The following is a 16052-nucleotide window of genomic DNA, read 5'->3' as shown; positions in this document are numbered from 1 at the left end:
CGCTGAAAAGAAACAGATTTTTGTATTACCCAAAAATTAGGCTAATGACAACAAGATACAGGAACGTCTGAAAAACAAGGACATGAATGACCACAGGGGGCTGGCTCAGGAAGACATGCTTCAACCAAGTCCAACCAAATCATTCTGTTGATCTGGTGTTGCAAAAAAATGTCTAGGTTCTGAACTAGAAGTGAACACTTATCTGAAAACCAAAATATTTTTTGGTTTCTGGGTGTTTGCTTTCTGCAACTTTTCACGTACTAAAACACCCAACTACATTTTGCCAAAAAAAGTCTTTTGTTGCAAACTTAAGTCTCTCTCATCCAAAAACCAACGGCAACAATAAGGTTTTAGCTATTTATATCAACCCCTCTTTAGCAATAAGGCATTATTACTTATCCACAAGTTCACTCTCACATATGAGATCTCTTTCACATTAATGGAGGAAGAAATATTGCAGAGTGGCATATATCTTTGCTGTTAACAAGAAAATTAAGGACAGCAAATTTCAGCTTGATTCAGTACATAATTTGATTTTAGACACAAGCTCCTGAGCAATCTGTGGTAAGAAGTTCTGCAAAAATTGCAGTATGCTCAATACATGTGCCCAGTCACATCATTCATTTTCAACAGCAAATACATCCACAAAGAAGTATTTGTTTTTAGCTGTGTCTTTAATTATTAATTGAAGTCCTTCTTCTAAAGTGACATTCAGAAGAGTCAGAGAATGCAGCAGAGGCACCAACATAGAATTTACACACCTGAATAAACTTTTAAAATGGCAACATTTAACATATATTATCATAAACCATAACAGACAGCGCTCATGACAATGGAGCCTATTTGGAAATAAACAACTTCTATAGTTATCAGACTCCTCAGCTTTTCTTTTCATCAAAATTACAAGCAGTTCACTGACTTGTAAACTGCTATACCAGGAATGTCATCCCTCATAGTCAGATCAAAATACTGATAGACATGGCTAAAAGACGGTAGAGAGATTTTTCAACATGCTGTAATGTTTTATCATGGTTCTTCAGTTTTGTTTTAGAAATTATTAAACTATTAACTCTTCTACAGAGCCTTTGGATTAGAGAGATATTTGCAAGAGTCCAATGCCGAGTAGCATTAGTACAACATAACTCTCACATAGGTCTCCTTTGGACTAAGTATTTTATTTGATGCCACATAAATGCTTAGACCTAGCAAGATAATGATCTTGTTTATTAAGCTACGATATCATCTTTTTATCAGCTCCTTTGGCAGCTAATGCAATTCATATAAATGTGAGTCTGTGATTGAAGTTCTTTAAAAAAAAAAGTCAAGAATCCATTTAATCTGTAGGTTACAAGCTAAGCATTATGAATTGAATGGAAAGCCAAGGTGAGAAAAGAAATAAGCTTTTTGAACAGCAAAAGCATGTCCTTAGGCAGAAAATTGTGCAAGGCAAAGGATCCATCAGCAGTAGCAGCAACAGCAGCTGACTGGCTCAAAGCACATGGTACTGCTTATCTTGGGACATAATATGAATAATAATATGAAGCCCATAAAGTCATCTGTGCATCCACTGCACTTCAGTTTCTCAGTCATATCCATTACTGTATTGTTAACCTCAACAGCAAAGAATTTAAGACCATGATGGTGAATTTTAGTACTATCTATAGGGTTCTCACTAGCAATGACCACCTGACTTCATCTTATTCCATTATATTTTGTGTGTGTGTGTACATATGTATGATATATAACAAAGCCAAGCTTGTAAATCAGGATGAAAACAGAATACTGTGTACTCCAGTGGTGCTCAACCACTTTTGGCCAGAGGGCTGGATGGGCAGTGGCTAGTCAGTTCGCGGGCCAGATTCAGCCAGTTATCCTGATCTGGCAACCAAGGCAGACGCAGTGGGACCCCATCCAGCTATTGGGGGGGGGGGGGAGAGGAGGAGGAAGGTGTGGTCCACCCCCAACCTGGCTCTGCACAGGGAACACGGGCTTGACAGAGCCCCAACCGCAGCTCATGGGGGCAGGAGGATTGTCCCAGCTCCAATTCAGCTGTGTGGAGGCATGGCCCCAATCCAGCCATGGGGGCAGAAGTGCAATCCAGCTATGTGGGGGAAGGAGGCATGTCCTGGCCCCAATCCATGGCACAGGGCTTAGAGACTGGGATTTGGCAGCTGGGGATAGTGGCAGTACTAATTGCCACTGATCCCCTATCACCAAGTTTCCCAACCCATGGTGAGCCCAGCGGGCCATACCATAGCTCCACAGGCCACATGTGATCCATGGGCCAGAGTTTGATATACTCTACATAATGGCACAACCTGGTAACTGGAAAAAAGTCTGTAAGTTTACTTGGAGTATGCACTGATACCTACTTAGTTATTACTAAACAATTTTCAAAAAGGGGAGGAAGGAGGACCCGGGCAACTATAGGCCGGTCAGTCTCACCTCCATCCTTGGTAAAGTATTTGAAAAAATTATCAAGGCTCACATTTGTGAGAGCCCGGCAGGACAAATTATGCTGAGGGGAAACCAGCATGGGTTTGTGGCGGGCAGATCGTGCCTGACCAACCTAGTCTCTTTCTATGACCAGGTTACAAAACGCCTGGACACAGGAGGAGGGGCGGATGTCGTATACCTGGACTTCAGGAAGGCCTTCGATACGGTATCCCACCCCATACTGGTGAACAAATTAAGAGGCTGTGATGTGGATGACTGCACAGTCCGGTGGGTGGCGAATTGGTTAGAGGGTCGCACCCAAAGAGTCGTGGTAGATGGGTCGGTCTCGACCTGGAAGGGTGTGGGCAGTGGGGTCCCGCAGGGTTCGGTCCTTGGACCGATACTCTTTAATGTCTTCATCAGCGACTTGGACGTGGGAGTGAAATGTACTCTGTCCAAGTTTGCAGATGACACAAAGCTATGGGGAGAAGTGGACACGCCGGAGGGCAGGGAACAGCTGCAGGCAGACCTGGATAGGCTGGACAAGTGGGCAGAAAACAACAGGATGCAGTTCAACAAGGAGAAATGCAAAGTGCTGCACCTAGGGAGGAAAAATGTCCAGCACACCTACAGCCTAGGGAATGACCTGCTGGGTGGCACAGAGGTGGAAAGGGATCTTGGAGTCCTAGTGGACTCCAAGATGAACATGAGCCGGCAGTGTGACGAAGCCATCAGAAAAGCCAATGGCACTTTATCGTGCATCAGCAGATTCATGACAAATAGGTCCAGGGAGGTGATACTTCCCCTCTATAGGGCGTTGGTCAGACCGCAGTTGGAGTACTGCATGCAATTCTGGGCGCCACACTTCAAGAAGGATGCGGATAACCTGGAGAGGGTACAGCGAAGGGCAACTCGTATGGTCAAGGGCCTGCAGACCAAGCCCTACGAGGAGAGACTAGAGAAACTGGACCTTTTCAGCCTCCGCAAGAGAAGGTTGAGAGGCGACCTTGTGGCTGCCTATAAGTTCATCACGGGGGCACAGAAGGGAATTGGTGAGGATTTATTCACCAAGGCGCCCCCAGGGGTTACAAGAAACAATGGCCACAAGCTAGCAGAGAGCAGATTTAGACTGGACATTAGGAAGAACTTCTTCACAGTTCGAGTGGCCAAGGTCTGGAACGGGCTCCCAAGGGAGGTGGTGCTCTCCCCTACCCTGGGGGTCTTCAAGAGGAGGTTAGACGAGTATCTAGCTGGGGTCATTTAGACCCAGCACTCTTTCCTGCTTATGCAGGGGGTCAAACTTGATGATCTATTGAGGTCCCTTCCGACCCTAACATCTATGAATCTATGAATCTATGAATGCTTATTTGTTCAGCCCCAAAACTGAGTACAGTCCTGTCATTTTCAAGACTTCTAATGCAGGTTTCCCTCAATTTATGCGGTACATGCATTCTCAGAGAAGGGCGCATAATTCGAATCTGCATAAAGCGAACCCACTTTATAACGTAAAAAATAGGGATACGTTCCCATGGAGGTGAAGGGAGGGAGAGAGAGAGGGAGGGAGTGAGGCTGGGACTGGGAAAGGGGCAGGGAGAGGGTTGCGGCACAGCCCGTCCACAATTCCTGGGGCTGCAGCTGGCAGCAAAGCAGCAGAAACAGTGAGTGGGTGTGGGGCGCAGGCCAGGGGGGCACAGCTCTTGCTACTATGCACCCCCCGGGGGGCTGCAGGCTGGGGACAGTGCCGGGCTGTTCCTAGGGGGGCGCAGGCCCCTGGATCTGCGCATGGGGCAACAGCAGGCTGCCGCTGCAGGCTGTGGCCGGCGGCACCATCAGGCTCTCCCTGGCACTCAGCGGGCAGGTTGGGGGGGGGGGGGCTACGGCAAATTTTGGGGTGGCAGCAGCTCCCCTCCCAGCACCGCCGCCTGCCTGGAGCGCCCTAAATGACATTTATATGAGCAACAGTTAAAAATTAGAAAAAAAGGACAGTTTTTGCTTGCAGGAATGAGTGCTGTTGTCCCACATGCAGATCCGGGAGCCCTCCCCCCCTCCCCCCGGGATCAGTCCAGTACAGCCCCCCTGCCTGCAGCTCTCCTGGGGCTGTGTACAATGCGCATAGCAGCAAGAGCCGCACCCCCACCATTCCACACCCACTCACAGTTCCTGCCGCCTTGATGCCTGCTGCAGCCCAAGGCCTCTGCTTTTCTCCACTAGCCCCAGTCCCTGCTACAGCAGCTGCAAAAGCAGCAGATGCCAGCTGCCTGTAGCCGCTGGGCTACACCATGCCCAGAATCTCCTGGGGCTCCGCTTCTCCCCATTCGCCCCAGCTGCTGGCGCAGCCCAGGGGCTGGGGTGAGTGGGGAGAAGTGGAGCCCCGGTTGCATAAGAGTGAATTTACCTTGCATATAAGGAATTTTGGGTAGAAAAAGGGTGATCACATAAGAGCAAATTTGCATATATGGAACCCGCATAAATCAAAGAAAACCTGTAATCAGTTTGGGGGCACTATAATAGCGTTGAAAAAGAAAGGAGACTGAACCTGACCAACTCCTGTCATTTTTGAGGCTTCTACCAGTAGCCCTCTGGCAGCTGCTTCCCCTTTACCATTTCTGAGGCAGCTAAAAGGAGTACAATTTGATACAAAGTAGACAGTTGCAGCTACAATCACAGTTGGTATTCTGTCTATCATGCCAAAATGAGAAAACTTTCAAGTGTGGGTAAAAGACTGAATTAGAACAAGCCAGAAACAACTGTGACAGTGAATTTGACCACTTCTGAACCAGAAAGATAAGTGATAAAAAGCAGGAAGAAGTAGTCACCTCTAATTCAAGAAATGGATTTTAGAGGGTTCTCTCATACTCAGAGTCACAGGTTTTTGTAGGTGATATCTTTTGTTGGACCAGCTGCATGGCTAGGATAGACTTAAAGAAGCTTCTGAATGAGAAGCATTCTATATCAGGTCTGAAGCAGGAAGCAAATACAGTGATGATTAAAATTGTGTGGAAGGTTGTGAAACTGGAGAAGAGAGAAATTCCCAGGGTAGCAGACAAACAATTAAAAATAGAAAAGATAGCTTGCTTGAACGGGAAACCAAGGGAAGAGGATCATTATCACTTGTAATGAGAAGAAAGATTTTTAGGAATCAGGTAGATAACAGCTCACCACGACATCAGTATCCGTGTTCAATCCTTGGTTCTTAATATTCAGCCCACTTAAAAATTTTTGTTCCCAGGCTCACCTTTTGAAGGTCTTATTTCATTTCTCTTCAGCATGATAGTGGGGTGAGAAAGGGTAAGGTTCTCTGAAAAATCTGTTCCTGGTGTTTGTGTGCCTCTGTCCATTATACTTCTTCTGTGAGAGTCCATTCTGGTGTGTAGTTTCTGTCTAGTTTCACCCATATAGATACCATGAGGGCATCTGGTACACTGGATCAGAAATACATTTTGGGAAAGGCATGTGTATGATCTACAGATCCTGCTGGGTTCATTGTAGGGGCTATTGATTGTTGTAGCAGTGAAAACGAGTTGATAGATTCTGCATCTATTGTTAAGGCAAGGTTGCGTCCCATCTGATGTCTATTGAACAGTGTGGAGTTTGCTTCTGACGATGAGCTCGGCAAGGTTCGGAGGTTGTTTTGAAAGTCAGGAGCAGAGGGCCTGGGAATATTTTTCTCAAGTTATGATCTTTGTTGAGTATAGGCTGTTTGATGATGATTCTTATTGGTTCAAGTGTTGAGGGGTAGTTGACCACCAAGGATGTGGAGTCCCAGGGGAGCTCCTTTTTCTGTTGTAGCAGATTACTGCAGGGTATTTGGGTGTCTCCTTCAAAAATACTGCCTATTTCTCTACTGGAATATCCTTGTTGTATAAATGCAAGGTGGGTGTCATAAGTATTCTCCTCAGAGTAGATACAGCAGTATCTGAGGGCCAGGCTGTATATTACAGCTTTTTTGGTGCCATTGGGATGATTGCTGGTTTTGTGGACATAGGTATGATGGTCCATGGGATTTTTGTGTATAGTCATTTGTGGATCATGGTATCTAGCTGATGTTAAATGTAGAAACATTCCAAAAAGTTTGATCAAGGGCTAACGGTGGTTAAACTTGTGGTAGAAGTCAGGTGTTCAGTCCAGATGATGAAAACGTTATCTATGCAATGCAAGCAGAGTGCAGGTTTGATGGTGCAATTTTTTAAAAATTCCTGCTCCGGGTGGCTAGTGAAGAGGTTGGCAAATTAAAGGGCCATCTTTGCACCCATGTCTGTGTCCATGGAAACACCGAATGTTAAAAGTGAAGTTGCTGTGGGTGAAGATTAAGTGGATGATTTGTACAAAATGTTCTTCCAAATATGAGTGTAGTCCATGTTCTTTAGCGGTATCTTAGGCACACAAATGTGTCTTTGTGGCCTGGGATTAGTGTACAGGCTGGTGACATCCATGCTTGCAAGTATGGCCTTCCCAGAGAGATGGTTGATGTTCTAGCTTTTCCTGAGGAAGTTTGCTGTGTCTGGTAGAAAACTTGCTCTTTGAGTGACAAGTGTTTTCAGGAATCTTGATATCTCTTCAGTGAAGGTACCACAGATGTATATAGACATCCCAACTGTCACAACCCAAAGTTGTGATTTTTTGTTTGAGTGTGCTTCGGCACTGCTAAATTATTTTTCCCGCTAAATTGCAGCTTCCTTGCACGGTACAGTTTTCTGCTGCAGAAGAGAACCCCGGTGCAACGGAGTATTCCCGCCAAATTTGTAGCTTTCTTTGCATGGTGCATTTCTTTTGCATCCAAGAAATGCACGGTGCAAGGAGTTCCCGCCATTTGTATGAAGATTCGTGCCACATTATTGGCTGATTCTAATACATGCACACGTGGCGGCTAGCAATTGGCTTGCTAGCCGTATAAAGAGCTTGGGTGGTTTCCGCCCAAGTTGGAGAGAGAGCAATTGGAGTTCGAGAGGGAGAGCGTGAAGATCTCTAAGCGCTGCGGATACTTTCGGACCCAACGCTTTTCTTAAAAGGCAATAGAGGTCTGATAACCGAACCCGCGGAGCTTCAACAACTCCGGGGAAAAGAACAAACAGCCTCTAGCCTCTCCCCGTCGCCGATAAATTCCTAGATGTATCCCTTCCTGCATATTAAAGATACGAACCCATGGAGCTTTAACAACTCCGTGGGAGAGAACCGAACCGAACCTACGGAGCTTCAGCAACTCCGGGGGAGAGAAACTACCGAACCCGCGGAGCTTCAACAACTCCGGGGCTAGAACGAATTTGTTGTAGTCCTCTAACGAGGATTTAAGCAGAGCTGCACCTGGAAACTGTCCAGCCTACACCACGACCACCTTTGGTGTAAGTAAATAATCTTTAAATCAACCACTACGCGTCCGTGACTAATTCTAGCTCGCCCCTGGTCTTCTCCGGCCCCGCGTGCCCGGGCTGCTGGCCACAGCCCACGTGCGCAAAGACGGGCCCGGCTCGCCCCCGGCCCGCACACCAACCACACAGTTGGTCCAATACAAGATACCACCCATAAAAATCCTTGCATCTCTCTCAGTTCCTGGACCATTATGGCTATATCACTTCAATACGACCTTTCTTGCACATTCTCTTGCACACAATTTTTTCCACTAGAGGTTGGTGTGACCCCCACACACTGAAGAAAAAGGGTGTCTTGTGACCTCAAGCCAGAGTCATCAAGCACAGGCCTGACAGGGATATTTATTAGGGCTGTGTGAAACGGCTATGTCTCGTTTCAATTTTAAATTCGGCCATTTCGGAGGACAGAGATTCATTTTGGTGTTTCAGATCACTGCTCTGTTTTGATTTGGCTGAATCCATTTTGGAGTTGCGATGCTGTTTCTGAGATTCGGATCGGTTGGGGACAGGCAGGCACAGCCAGGCAAAAAGGCTTGCTGCTCACCACCCTGCCACTGGCAGCATCTGCAGGCAGTCCACAATTGCCCCTGGCCGCCGCTGATGCTGCCAGCAGTGTCTGCAGGAGCTCCCCGCTCACCGCCACCAGGCTCCTACTGCTGCTGGCACAGCCGTGCCCCCCCCAGCCACCGGGGGCACGCACCGTTCATGAGATCGGACACGGCAGCTATGAGGGGTTCTCCCGCAGCTCCCCTGGCCGTGCTCGGTGCGGGCTGCACTGAGCAGACTCAGGTGCTGGCACTGGCCTCAGCCGGCAGCGGCGGCATGCTGTCATCCCACACACAGATCTGGGGGCCTGCGCACCCCAGGAGTGCTGTAGGGCTGTGCCAGGTGTGGGCGTGGACCCCCAGGTCTGCACGTGGGATGACAGCATGCTGCCGTCCCTCCCCCAGAGCACTGGGATTGGAAAGGACCTCAGGGATAGACATTGGGCAGCTACAGATCTCAATATCAGAGCAGTCCTCCTGCCCCTCTTCCCCCTCCCTCTTGTAGTTTCTGTTTCTCTGCGAGCCCGGCTCCGAAACACCTGAAACATTTCGGATGGTTTCATTTCATTTCGGAGATGTTTTGGAGCCTTCCATTTCACATTTGGTGTTTTGGGCACCGAAACAGGCCAAAACACCTCTGAAATGAAACAGCTGCCGAAATATTGCACAGCCCTAATATTTACATGGCACAGTGCAGCCCCATGTATAGGTACTCTCACTAGCTCTGACTGCGGATCACGAACCCCTCCCACACAGGCTAGTTCACGCAGGTGGAGCATTACACCTGCAGAATCATATTCGTTCTGGAACTTGAGATAGCTTGTGCACAGTACTGCGCTATATACCCTGCACTAGCTCCAAACAAACTCCAAATGTTATCTCTATGCAGCACTGAACTGCTCTGTATAGACATATCCTAAGTCTCTACACTGGCTCTGAAGCATCTCACACCTACCAATCCCAAGCTCTATATTTATAACTCCATTGGAGCTACTGTACCAGCTCTCAAAGAAAAATTGGGGTTGAAAGCATTTGGGAATTTACTTTAAATTATATCATTACTATTAAATCCTGTAAGGAAAGCATTTAGTTACTAAATTTTAGTAGTACAAACACCTAAATGGAAAGTCATTTTTCCTTGAGTTGCATTAAATTACATACAGAAAGCCTGAACAATAAGTTTGCAAAGTCAAGTCACAAAAAGTTATAAAATGCTGGAATCACGGTTCTTCAATGGGACCCAGTGGAGAATATGCATTATGACAGGGCTGTCCAACTGGCAGCCTGGGGTTGTATGCATGCAGCCCTCAAGGAGTTAACTTGTAGCCCACAGGCTGGGCTACAAGTTACAGGTGACACGCTCCCCACCATTGCCTCTGGGCTCCTACTTCCTCCACCAGTTTCCACTTCCTGCTCCTGCCACAAGGGGCCCATGCAGGAACACCAGCACAGCGTAGCACATGGCCACACAACATGCAGCCTGGGGGTGTTTGGCCCCTGACCACTCAGAAGTTGGACAGCTCTGCATTATGTCTCCCCATTTGCAGCTTAGTCCAATTCTCCTGCTCCTGCTTCTGTGGTCTTGATTACAACACAACTGCACCTATTCCTGTTTCCCTTTCACAACTCCATGTCCAATTCCTGTTTCCTTTACAATCAAGGCAGGCAGCTTCTTCCTATGTGCTACCAGAAGAGATCTCATGCAGAACATAAGAGTGTCTAACCAGTATTACAGCAATAGTTACAGCCATGCTCTAAGTTCATGGATAAGGACATCAAACAGAACAACAGAGATGAAGTCTTTGGAAATCTTAACCCTTACTCTATCCAGCCTCTCTGGAATATACGCAAACTGAGATTTTTCTAAAGCCTACCAAATTTGGGCTTGTTTGTGGAAACTGTGAAGGGAAGGTCCCTTGCACCAAGATCATTTCCCTAATGAAAAAAGGATAAATGGAAAATTAATATTATCAGCTATCTGAGTTTTTGGCCAGCGTAGCCAATAATGTCACGAATAAATACAATATACCTTCTGGCCAAGGGCCTCAAATGCAGTGTGCATGAGCACAGCCACAAACATGCACGTGGCCAAGAATGCAGCCAGGCAGCGTGGAGAGCAGCGACCTGCAGGTAAGTCTGTGGAGGGGAAGGAGCTTGGCAGATCAAGGCCCCCCACGGTGAGGCATGGAGTAGGGAAGGGGCTGACGATGCTGCCCAGCCAGGGCAGTGAATGGGACCCGGGGCAGGGTCAGGGAGCAGGACAGAGCTGCTGGTGGCTCATCCAGGGGGTGCAGGAAGTGGGAGGAAAGGGGGGTGGGGGTGGAAATGTACCCTCCCAGATTTGTGTGCAGGGAAAATGTGGGCTGCCCACTTTGGGCTCATGCTGTCTGCTCTGCTGCCTTTTTCTTGGGAGCCCTACATTGGCCACACATCCCCTACCTGCCCTCCAGTGGTGGAAGTGGCAAGTTGTGCTTCCTGCTGCTGGGCAGGCATGGGTCATGTGACTGGCATGGGGCTCCTGAGGGAAAGGCAGCTGAGTGGAGAGTTCTGAGTCCACAGTGAGCGGCCTGCATCTGCCCTCACCCCACACGGCTCTGCTCAAGTTAAAAGTGTCCCCACGCTTAAAAATGGCGGTGCTTGAACTAAAGCTCACTTGATGAGCTTTAGTTCAAGCGCTGCCATTTTTAAGTGCCAGGACACTGATCCCCTGGACGAGCCACACATGGCTGTCCCAGTCCCTGCCCCAGGTCCCATTCACCACCCTGGCTAGGCAGTGCCCCCAGCCCCTGCCCCACTCCCTCCCTCACCATGCTCCCATCTGGCCCCCCCTCCCCTCAATCTGGTTCCCCGCATGCATCTTCCTTCCCCCATGCCCCTTCCCCTCCACAGACTTACCTGCAGGGAGCTGCTCCTCATGCTGCCCAGCTGTATTTCTGGAAGTCGGTTATTGGATTGGTATCAGCCAATATGGCTGGTTAATAATTGGCTATCGGTATTGGACAAGAAAATCTTCATTGGTGTGCCCCTAATTTTAAGCCCCCTTGTTTCAAAGTATAGAAATGCTAGAGTTTAATTAAAACATTAGTAAGAAATAAAGTGGGGGGGGGTGGAGGGGAAGGGAGGTGAAACAGGGAAAAAAGGAAGTATTTTTCCTGCATCACATTCTTGGAAGTGTCTGAAACTTTTTTGCTATGACTTCCTAAAAAAAACAAAAAACAGAGACTCAACATTCAGTAGTGGAAATTTCAGCCCAAAGCGTTAGGGTTTGGCAGAACTATCAACTAGAACAAAACTTGTTTCAAAAGGTATTTGAAGTTAACTATAGATTGCTCTACCAGTTCAACCTACAATAGAGGTCTGTGGAGATACGCAGCTGAATGGAAGTTAAAAGTCCCGCAAGCTGTCCAAAAATGTTTGCTCATATGCTATTTTTTTTAAATAAAATGAGCTGTTGCCTTCACACACCTGCTATAGCTCAAACATGAATTAACTCAAAGGAAGTCTTCTGGATTGTGTTACTCAGGAAGTCCGATTAGCTGGGCCCCTTCTAAGCTTCACAAACTATAAATACTGAAGAAGTCAAGTTCAACTAATCATACGCTCAAAATACCCGACTTTTAAACTATGATTAAATGGAAAGAAAAGGCTGTTTCTACCCAGAGAAAGTGTCAAGATTAGTTTTCTTCAACCGGGCAGTCAACAATGTCAGTACAGATCAGAACAGTCCTGACTTCTACATTTTATTTAGTCAAAGAGGGTCCTGCTGGATTGTTAAAAAAGTCCAGAAAAAAGAAAAAACTCCACTCTATTTCACACTGTCTCTTCCCCTTCTCTGTCAACGCTGCTCAGAGGACACAGCGCCACCTTCAGTGAATAAGCACTGTCTCGAGACACAAGTTTCCCCGTCACCAACTCTCAGAAGACTGCATTTCGCTGCGTGGCTCGCACTCAGCCTGCCAGCTCAGGAGCCAGGCAAGACAGACTCTGGCGAGCCTGAATCTTCCACATCTCCTTCATTTTCTCCAGTTCTCTTAGCAAGAAGAAAAGCGAGGAGCTGAGGGGAAACGGCCCTCCCTGGCTAAACACACGAGACACCTGTGGAACTGCAGCGCCCTATTTCGGAGCAGGGACGGGACCAGGCAGGACTCAGAGGGGCAATGCCACGGCTCGCTGGGCCCCGCTGTCTGGGATGCGGCTGCGGCTCCTGTCTGCACAGGGCACACTCCCCTCAGCCTGCCGGCTCTGCCCAGGGGTCTCTGGAGCCATCAGCCGGGCTGGACCTGAAGGCTGCGCTCATGCCGAGGCAGAGGCCCCCCACGCTGCAGCCCCAGGGCAAGGGACCCCGAGGAGGCGGCGAGGATCGCTGCTGCCTTCCGGGGCCCAGCCGGCGTCCCCCGGCCTGCAGCCCTATGCCCCGGGCCGGGCGGTGCCCGCAGCCCTTTGCCCCCGCCCCGCCCCGCCCCGCCCCAGCCCGAGCACTCACGCAGGCAGAGCTGGGTGACATAGGCGTAGTAGGACCAGCAGAGGATGCTGGCGATGAAGAGCACCGGCACCCAGTAGAGCAGGCGCCGGCAGCGCCTCCGCAGGCCGCCCCGAGCCCCCGCCGCCGCCCCGGCCCCACTCCCGGTCCCAGCTCCGGCCGGCGGCGCCGCCATCTTCCCGCACCGCATCCCGGCCGCTTAGTCAGGGGGGCCGGGCCCTGGCCGCACAACCCGCCGCGCTAGAGTCGCCTGCCAGCGCGGGCGGGACCTACCCCGCCTCACCCCGCCCCGCCCCGCCCCTCGCCACGGCCCCGCCCCCAGCCCCGCCCGCCGCGCAGCAATCACCGTGAGGCGCGCGGGTTTCCCGCCATGTGCACTCCCCCAGGAGCCCGCTCCGGCCGAGGGCTGCGCCCTTCCCTGCCTGCTGCTACCCCCGCACCGCTCCCAACAGCCGGGGCGGGCAACCCCCTGACACTGCTCCCGGCCGCCTTGAGAGCTGTGACACCCATTCAACTAGCTTGACTGTGATCTGCAGTGGTGATGGATAGCGGGGTGCACCTGCTGCCACACTGCACTTCCTAGTCTGTAGGATTGGACAGGGGGACTCACCCTGATAAGTGAGATTGGCCACGGACCACCCCCCCCTGCCATTGCTGACTGGTCGCTGGGGGGGTGGGGGAACGTGCCCCACTTAAGTTGGCACCATGGTGGTCTGGCCCTTTTTATAGCTGGGTGGTTATTTTTATCGTGTGATAATGGCTCTCACGCTTGGGGCTGGTATAAATTTATTGCGCAGCTGGCCAGTGACTTCTCGTAACATGTAACGTGTAGCAGGGGCCATAGATTTCCGTAGAAGCAGAGGGCCTGCAGGCTCTCGTGCCCAGGCTTAACTAGGCACGTAGCAGCTCCGTGGAGCTGGAAGGCATTTCTTGGGAGCGTGTATTGAAGACAGGCAAGGATTTCTTAGGGTGACCTCTTTTAATTGGACCCACTGCAGAATTGGGATAGTCAGACACACAAACAACATGTGCTCCTGGAGGCTGGGGGGGCACAGCAACCGCTCCCGCAGGCAGCCACAGCGGTGTCGGAGGCCAGGGTGGGCCGAGCGGGGAGCTCCCACAGGCGCCAGCAGCAGTGAGGGCAGGGGAGGTGGTGAGTGCCAACTGGCGGTCAGCAACCACCCACAGACGCCGTCGGTGGTGTCGGAAGCAAACGTTGAGGGGTGCAAGCGGCAACCGCCTGGAGGCACCATTGGCAGCGCTTTTTGCAGGGGGTGTACTGCCAATCTCGGGGTGCGCATGCACCTGAGTACACTCCCTACGTGTTGCCAATGGTCAGACATGCTTTTGAATGTAAGACATTCATCCCTAAGAAATCTTTGCCTCTCTCATAAGTCCTGGACCTTCATGGCTACAACATCACTCTAATGCTGCCATATGTTGAAGCAGATGCACAAGTGCTTTCCAGATGAGGAAAGTAGCTATTGAGCAGGGAGCACAGCCTCTGAATCACAGTTTCCTAGACATTAAATGCTGAAGGCTACAAGTAGGAGAGGAACAGTGGAAAAAAACCCTGGTCATACCCTGCTCACTCTTCCTTTCAGCATCCACTCTCTGCCACAGGCTGGTTTTACACATATCAGGAACATGAGCCTTATGCCCACAGAGTAACAGCACTCACTGTTACTAGAAGGAGCTACTGGGTATGCAGCAACTGAATTTGTGGGACAACAACAAAATAGGGAAGAGTGAAAGTCAAGGGTTCAAAATGAGTACACCAAGGCAGGGTCACTGAGGAGTGTCCACCAGGAAGTGCCCACTAGCCCTTGAACAAGTTCAAGGAGCCAGTGAATTGCCCAAAGATGTGAATAGACCAGAGACAGGAACATGTCCCCACAGTCCCCAGGGTTCCCCCAGTCAGAGCCTTCTTCCTGGTCAGGTATATTGCCAGCTTGGTCCTGGGACTCAGTGGGGCTAAGGATGGAAAGTGCATAAATGAAAAGAAGTAGGGAACAGTGTAGCCAGAATCTCAGCTGGAGGTTCTGGAGGAGGTGGTAAACGGGCTGTAGCCTGCTGCACTCCAGCTAGGCAAGTGCCGGGGTCTCCCACTACTGTGACGCAGGCCAATTTGTTGCCTTAGAAGAATCATGGGGCAGTGCCCACCAAGTGAACTATTAGCTTCCCCTCGACAGGGAAGGTGACAACTAATTGCTTGAGACAAGTAAAAATATAACAGGGATGAGAGTAAAGATCAAAGGTTTATAACTAGTGCCCTAACAGAGGACACTGAGCAGAGCACAGTGTCAAACAAGTCCAAGAGCCAGTGGGCACTGTCCAATTAATCCCTGCCTGGAGATGGGATCAAACCAGGGACAGGAAAATGGCCCTGCAGTTTCTGGGGACCCTCCCAGCAAGAGCCTCCTTCCTGGTGACATAAATCACCACCTTATCCAGAGCCAGGAAGAGGGTGACCAGGAAGTCCCTGGACTTGGTAGGGCCATGGGTGGGAAGTGCATAAATAAACAGGTTCTGGAGGCAAGAGCAAGAGGTTCTGGAGGAGGCGGTGAAGAGGCTGCAGCCTAGCACGCTCCAGGTAGGTATCTGCCAGGGTCTCCGGCTGCTGTGTGACACAGGAGACTGGGCAAGATGGACCTGTGGTCTGGCACAGTAAATGAATAAGCAATTCTTATGTTCTTTTAAGAAATCTAGACTTTACAGAGCTAGACACATGGACCACGTCTTTTTTCTGTCTGTATGATACAGAGCATGTCGATAACTTTCAAGATGTGAATTCCCTCAGTCCATCCCACCCCTGCAAAATAGGGAGAATGATACTCAACCACTTTTGCAAAATGAGTTGGAATATATGGAAAAAAGAGCTATTTAAAATTTCTTGGGCAGATTTTCTGAGTTATCCAAGAGCTGCAGGATGGCAATTAGTCTCAAGACTATGATCAGGTACCAAGGGGTGGAAGAACCACCCCTGACACTACCTGACATCACTCTGGAGGATAAATCTCTTGATGTCATTGACAATTTTTGCTACTTGGGTTCTACGATTGCAGGAATCTTGACCTTCAGACTGAACTGACTAACAGAATCAGAAAAGCAGCTGAGAATTTTGGGCTATAACAGAAAACTATCGGCTAAGGTGAAGATGCAAATCTATGAGACTTGTGTGCTGTCATCCCTGCTTTATGGTTCAGAAATGTGGATTACATATGC

General features: G+C 49.5%; 1 protein-coding gene across 1 annotated transcript in view; it reads right to left on the bottom strand.

Moving 5' to 3' along the window:
- ZDHHC2 (zinc finger DHHC-type palmitoyltransferase 2) overlaps positions 1–13080 on the bottom strand; it is a 77065-nt gene extending 63985 nt beyond the window's left edge. The window contains exon 1 of the mRNA XM_014594970.3: positions 12831–13080. Coding sequence (XP_014450456.2) covers positions 12831–13017 — 187 coding nt within the window. The 5' untranslated portion in view covers positions 13018–13080. The remainder of the gene's footprint in view (positions 1–12830) is intronic.
- Between the last annotated feature and the right edge of the window lie 2972 nt (positions 13081–16052).

Source organism: Alligator mississippiensis, chromosome 2 (assembly GCF_030867095.1).
Source record: "Alligator mississippiensis isolate rAllMis1 chromosome 2, rAllMis1, whole genome shotgun sequence".
In the NCBI taxonomy this organism is placed as follows: domain Eukaryota; kingdom Metazoa; phylum Chordata; order Crocodylia; family Alligatoridae; genus Alligator; species Alligator mississippiensis.
The sequence above is the reverse complement of the archived record's forward strand: the minus strand, read 5'-3'. Positions and strand labels throughout refer to the sequence as shown.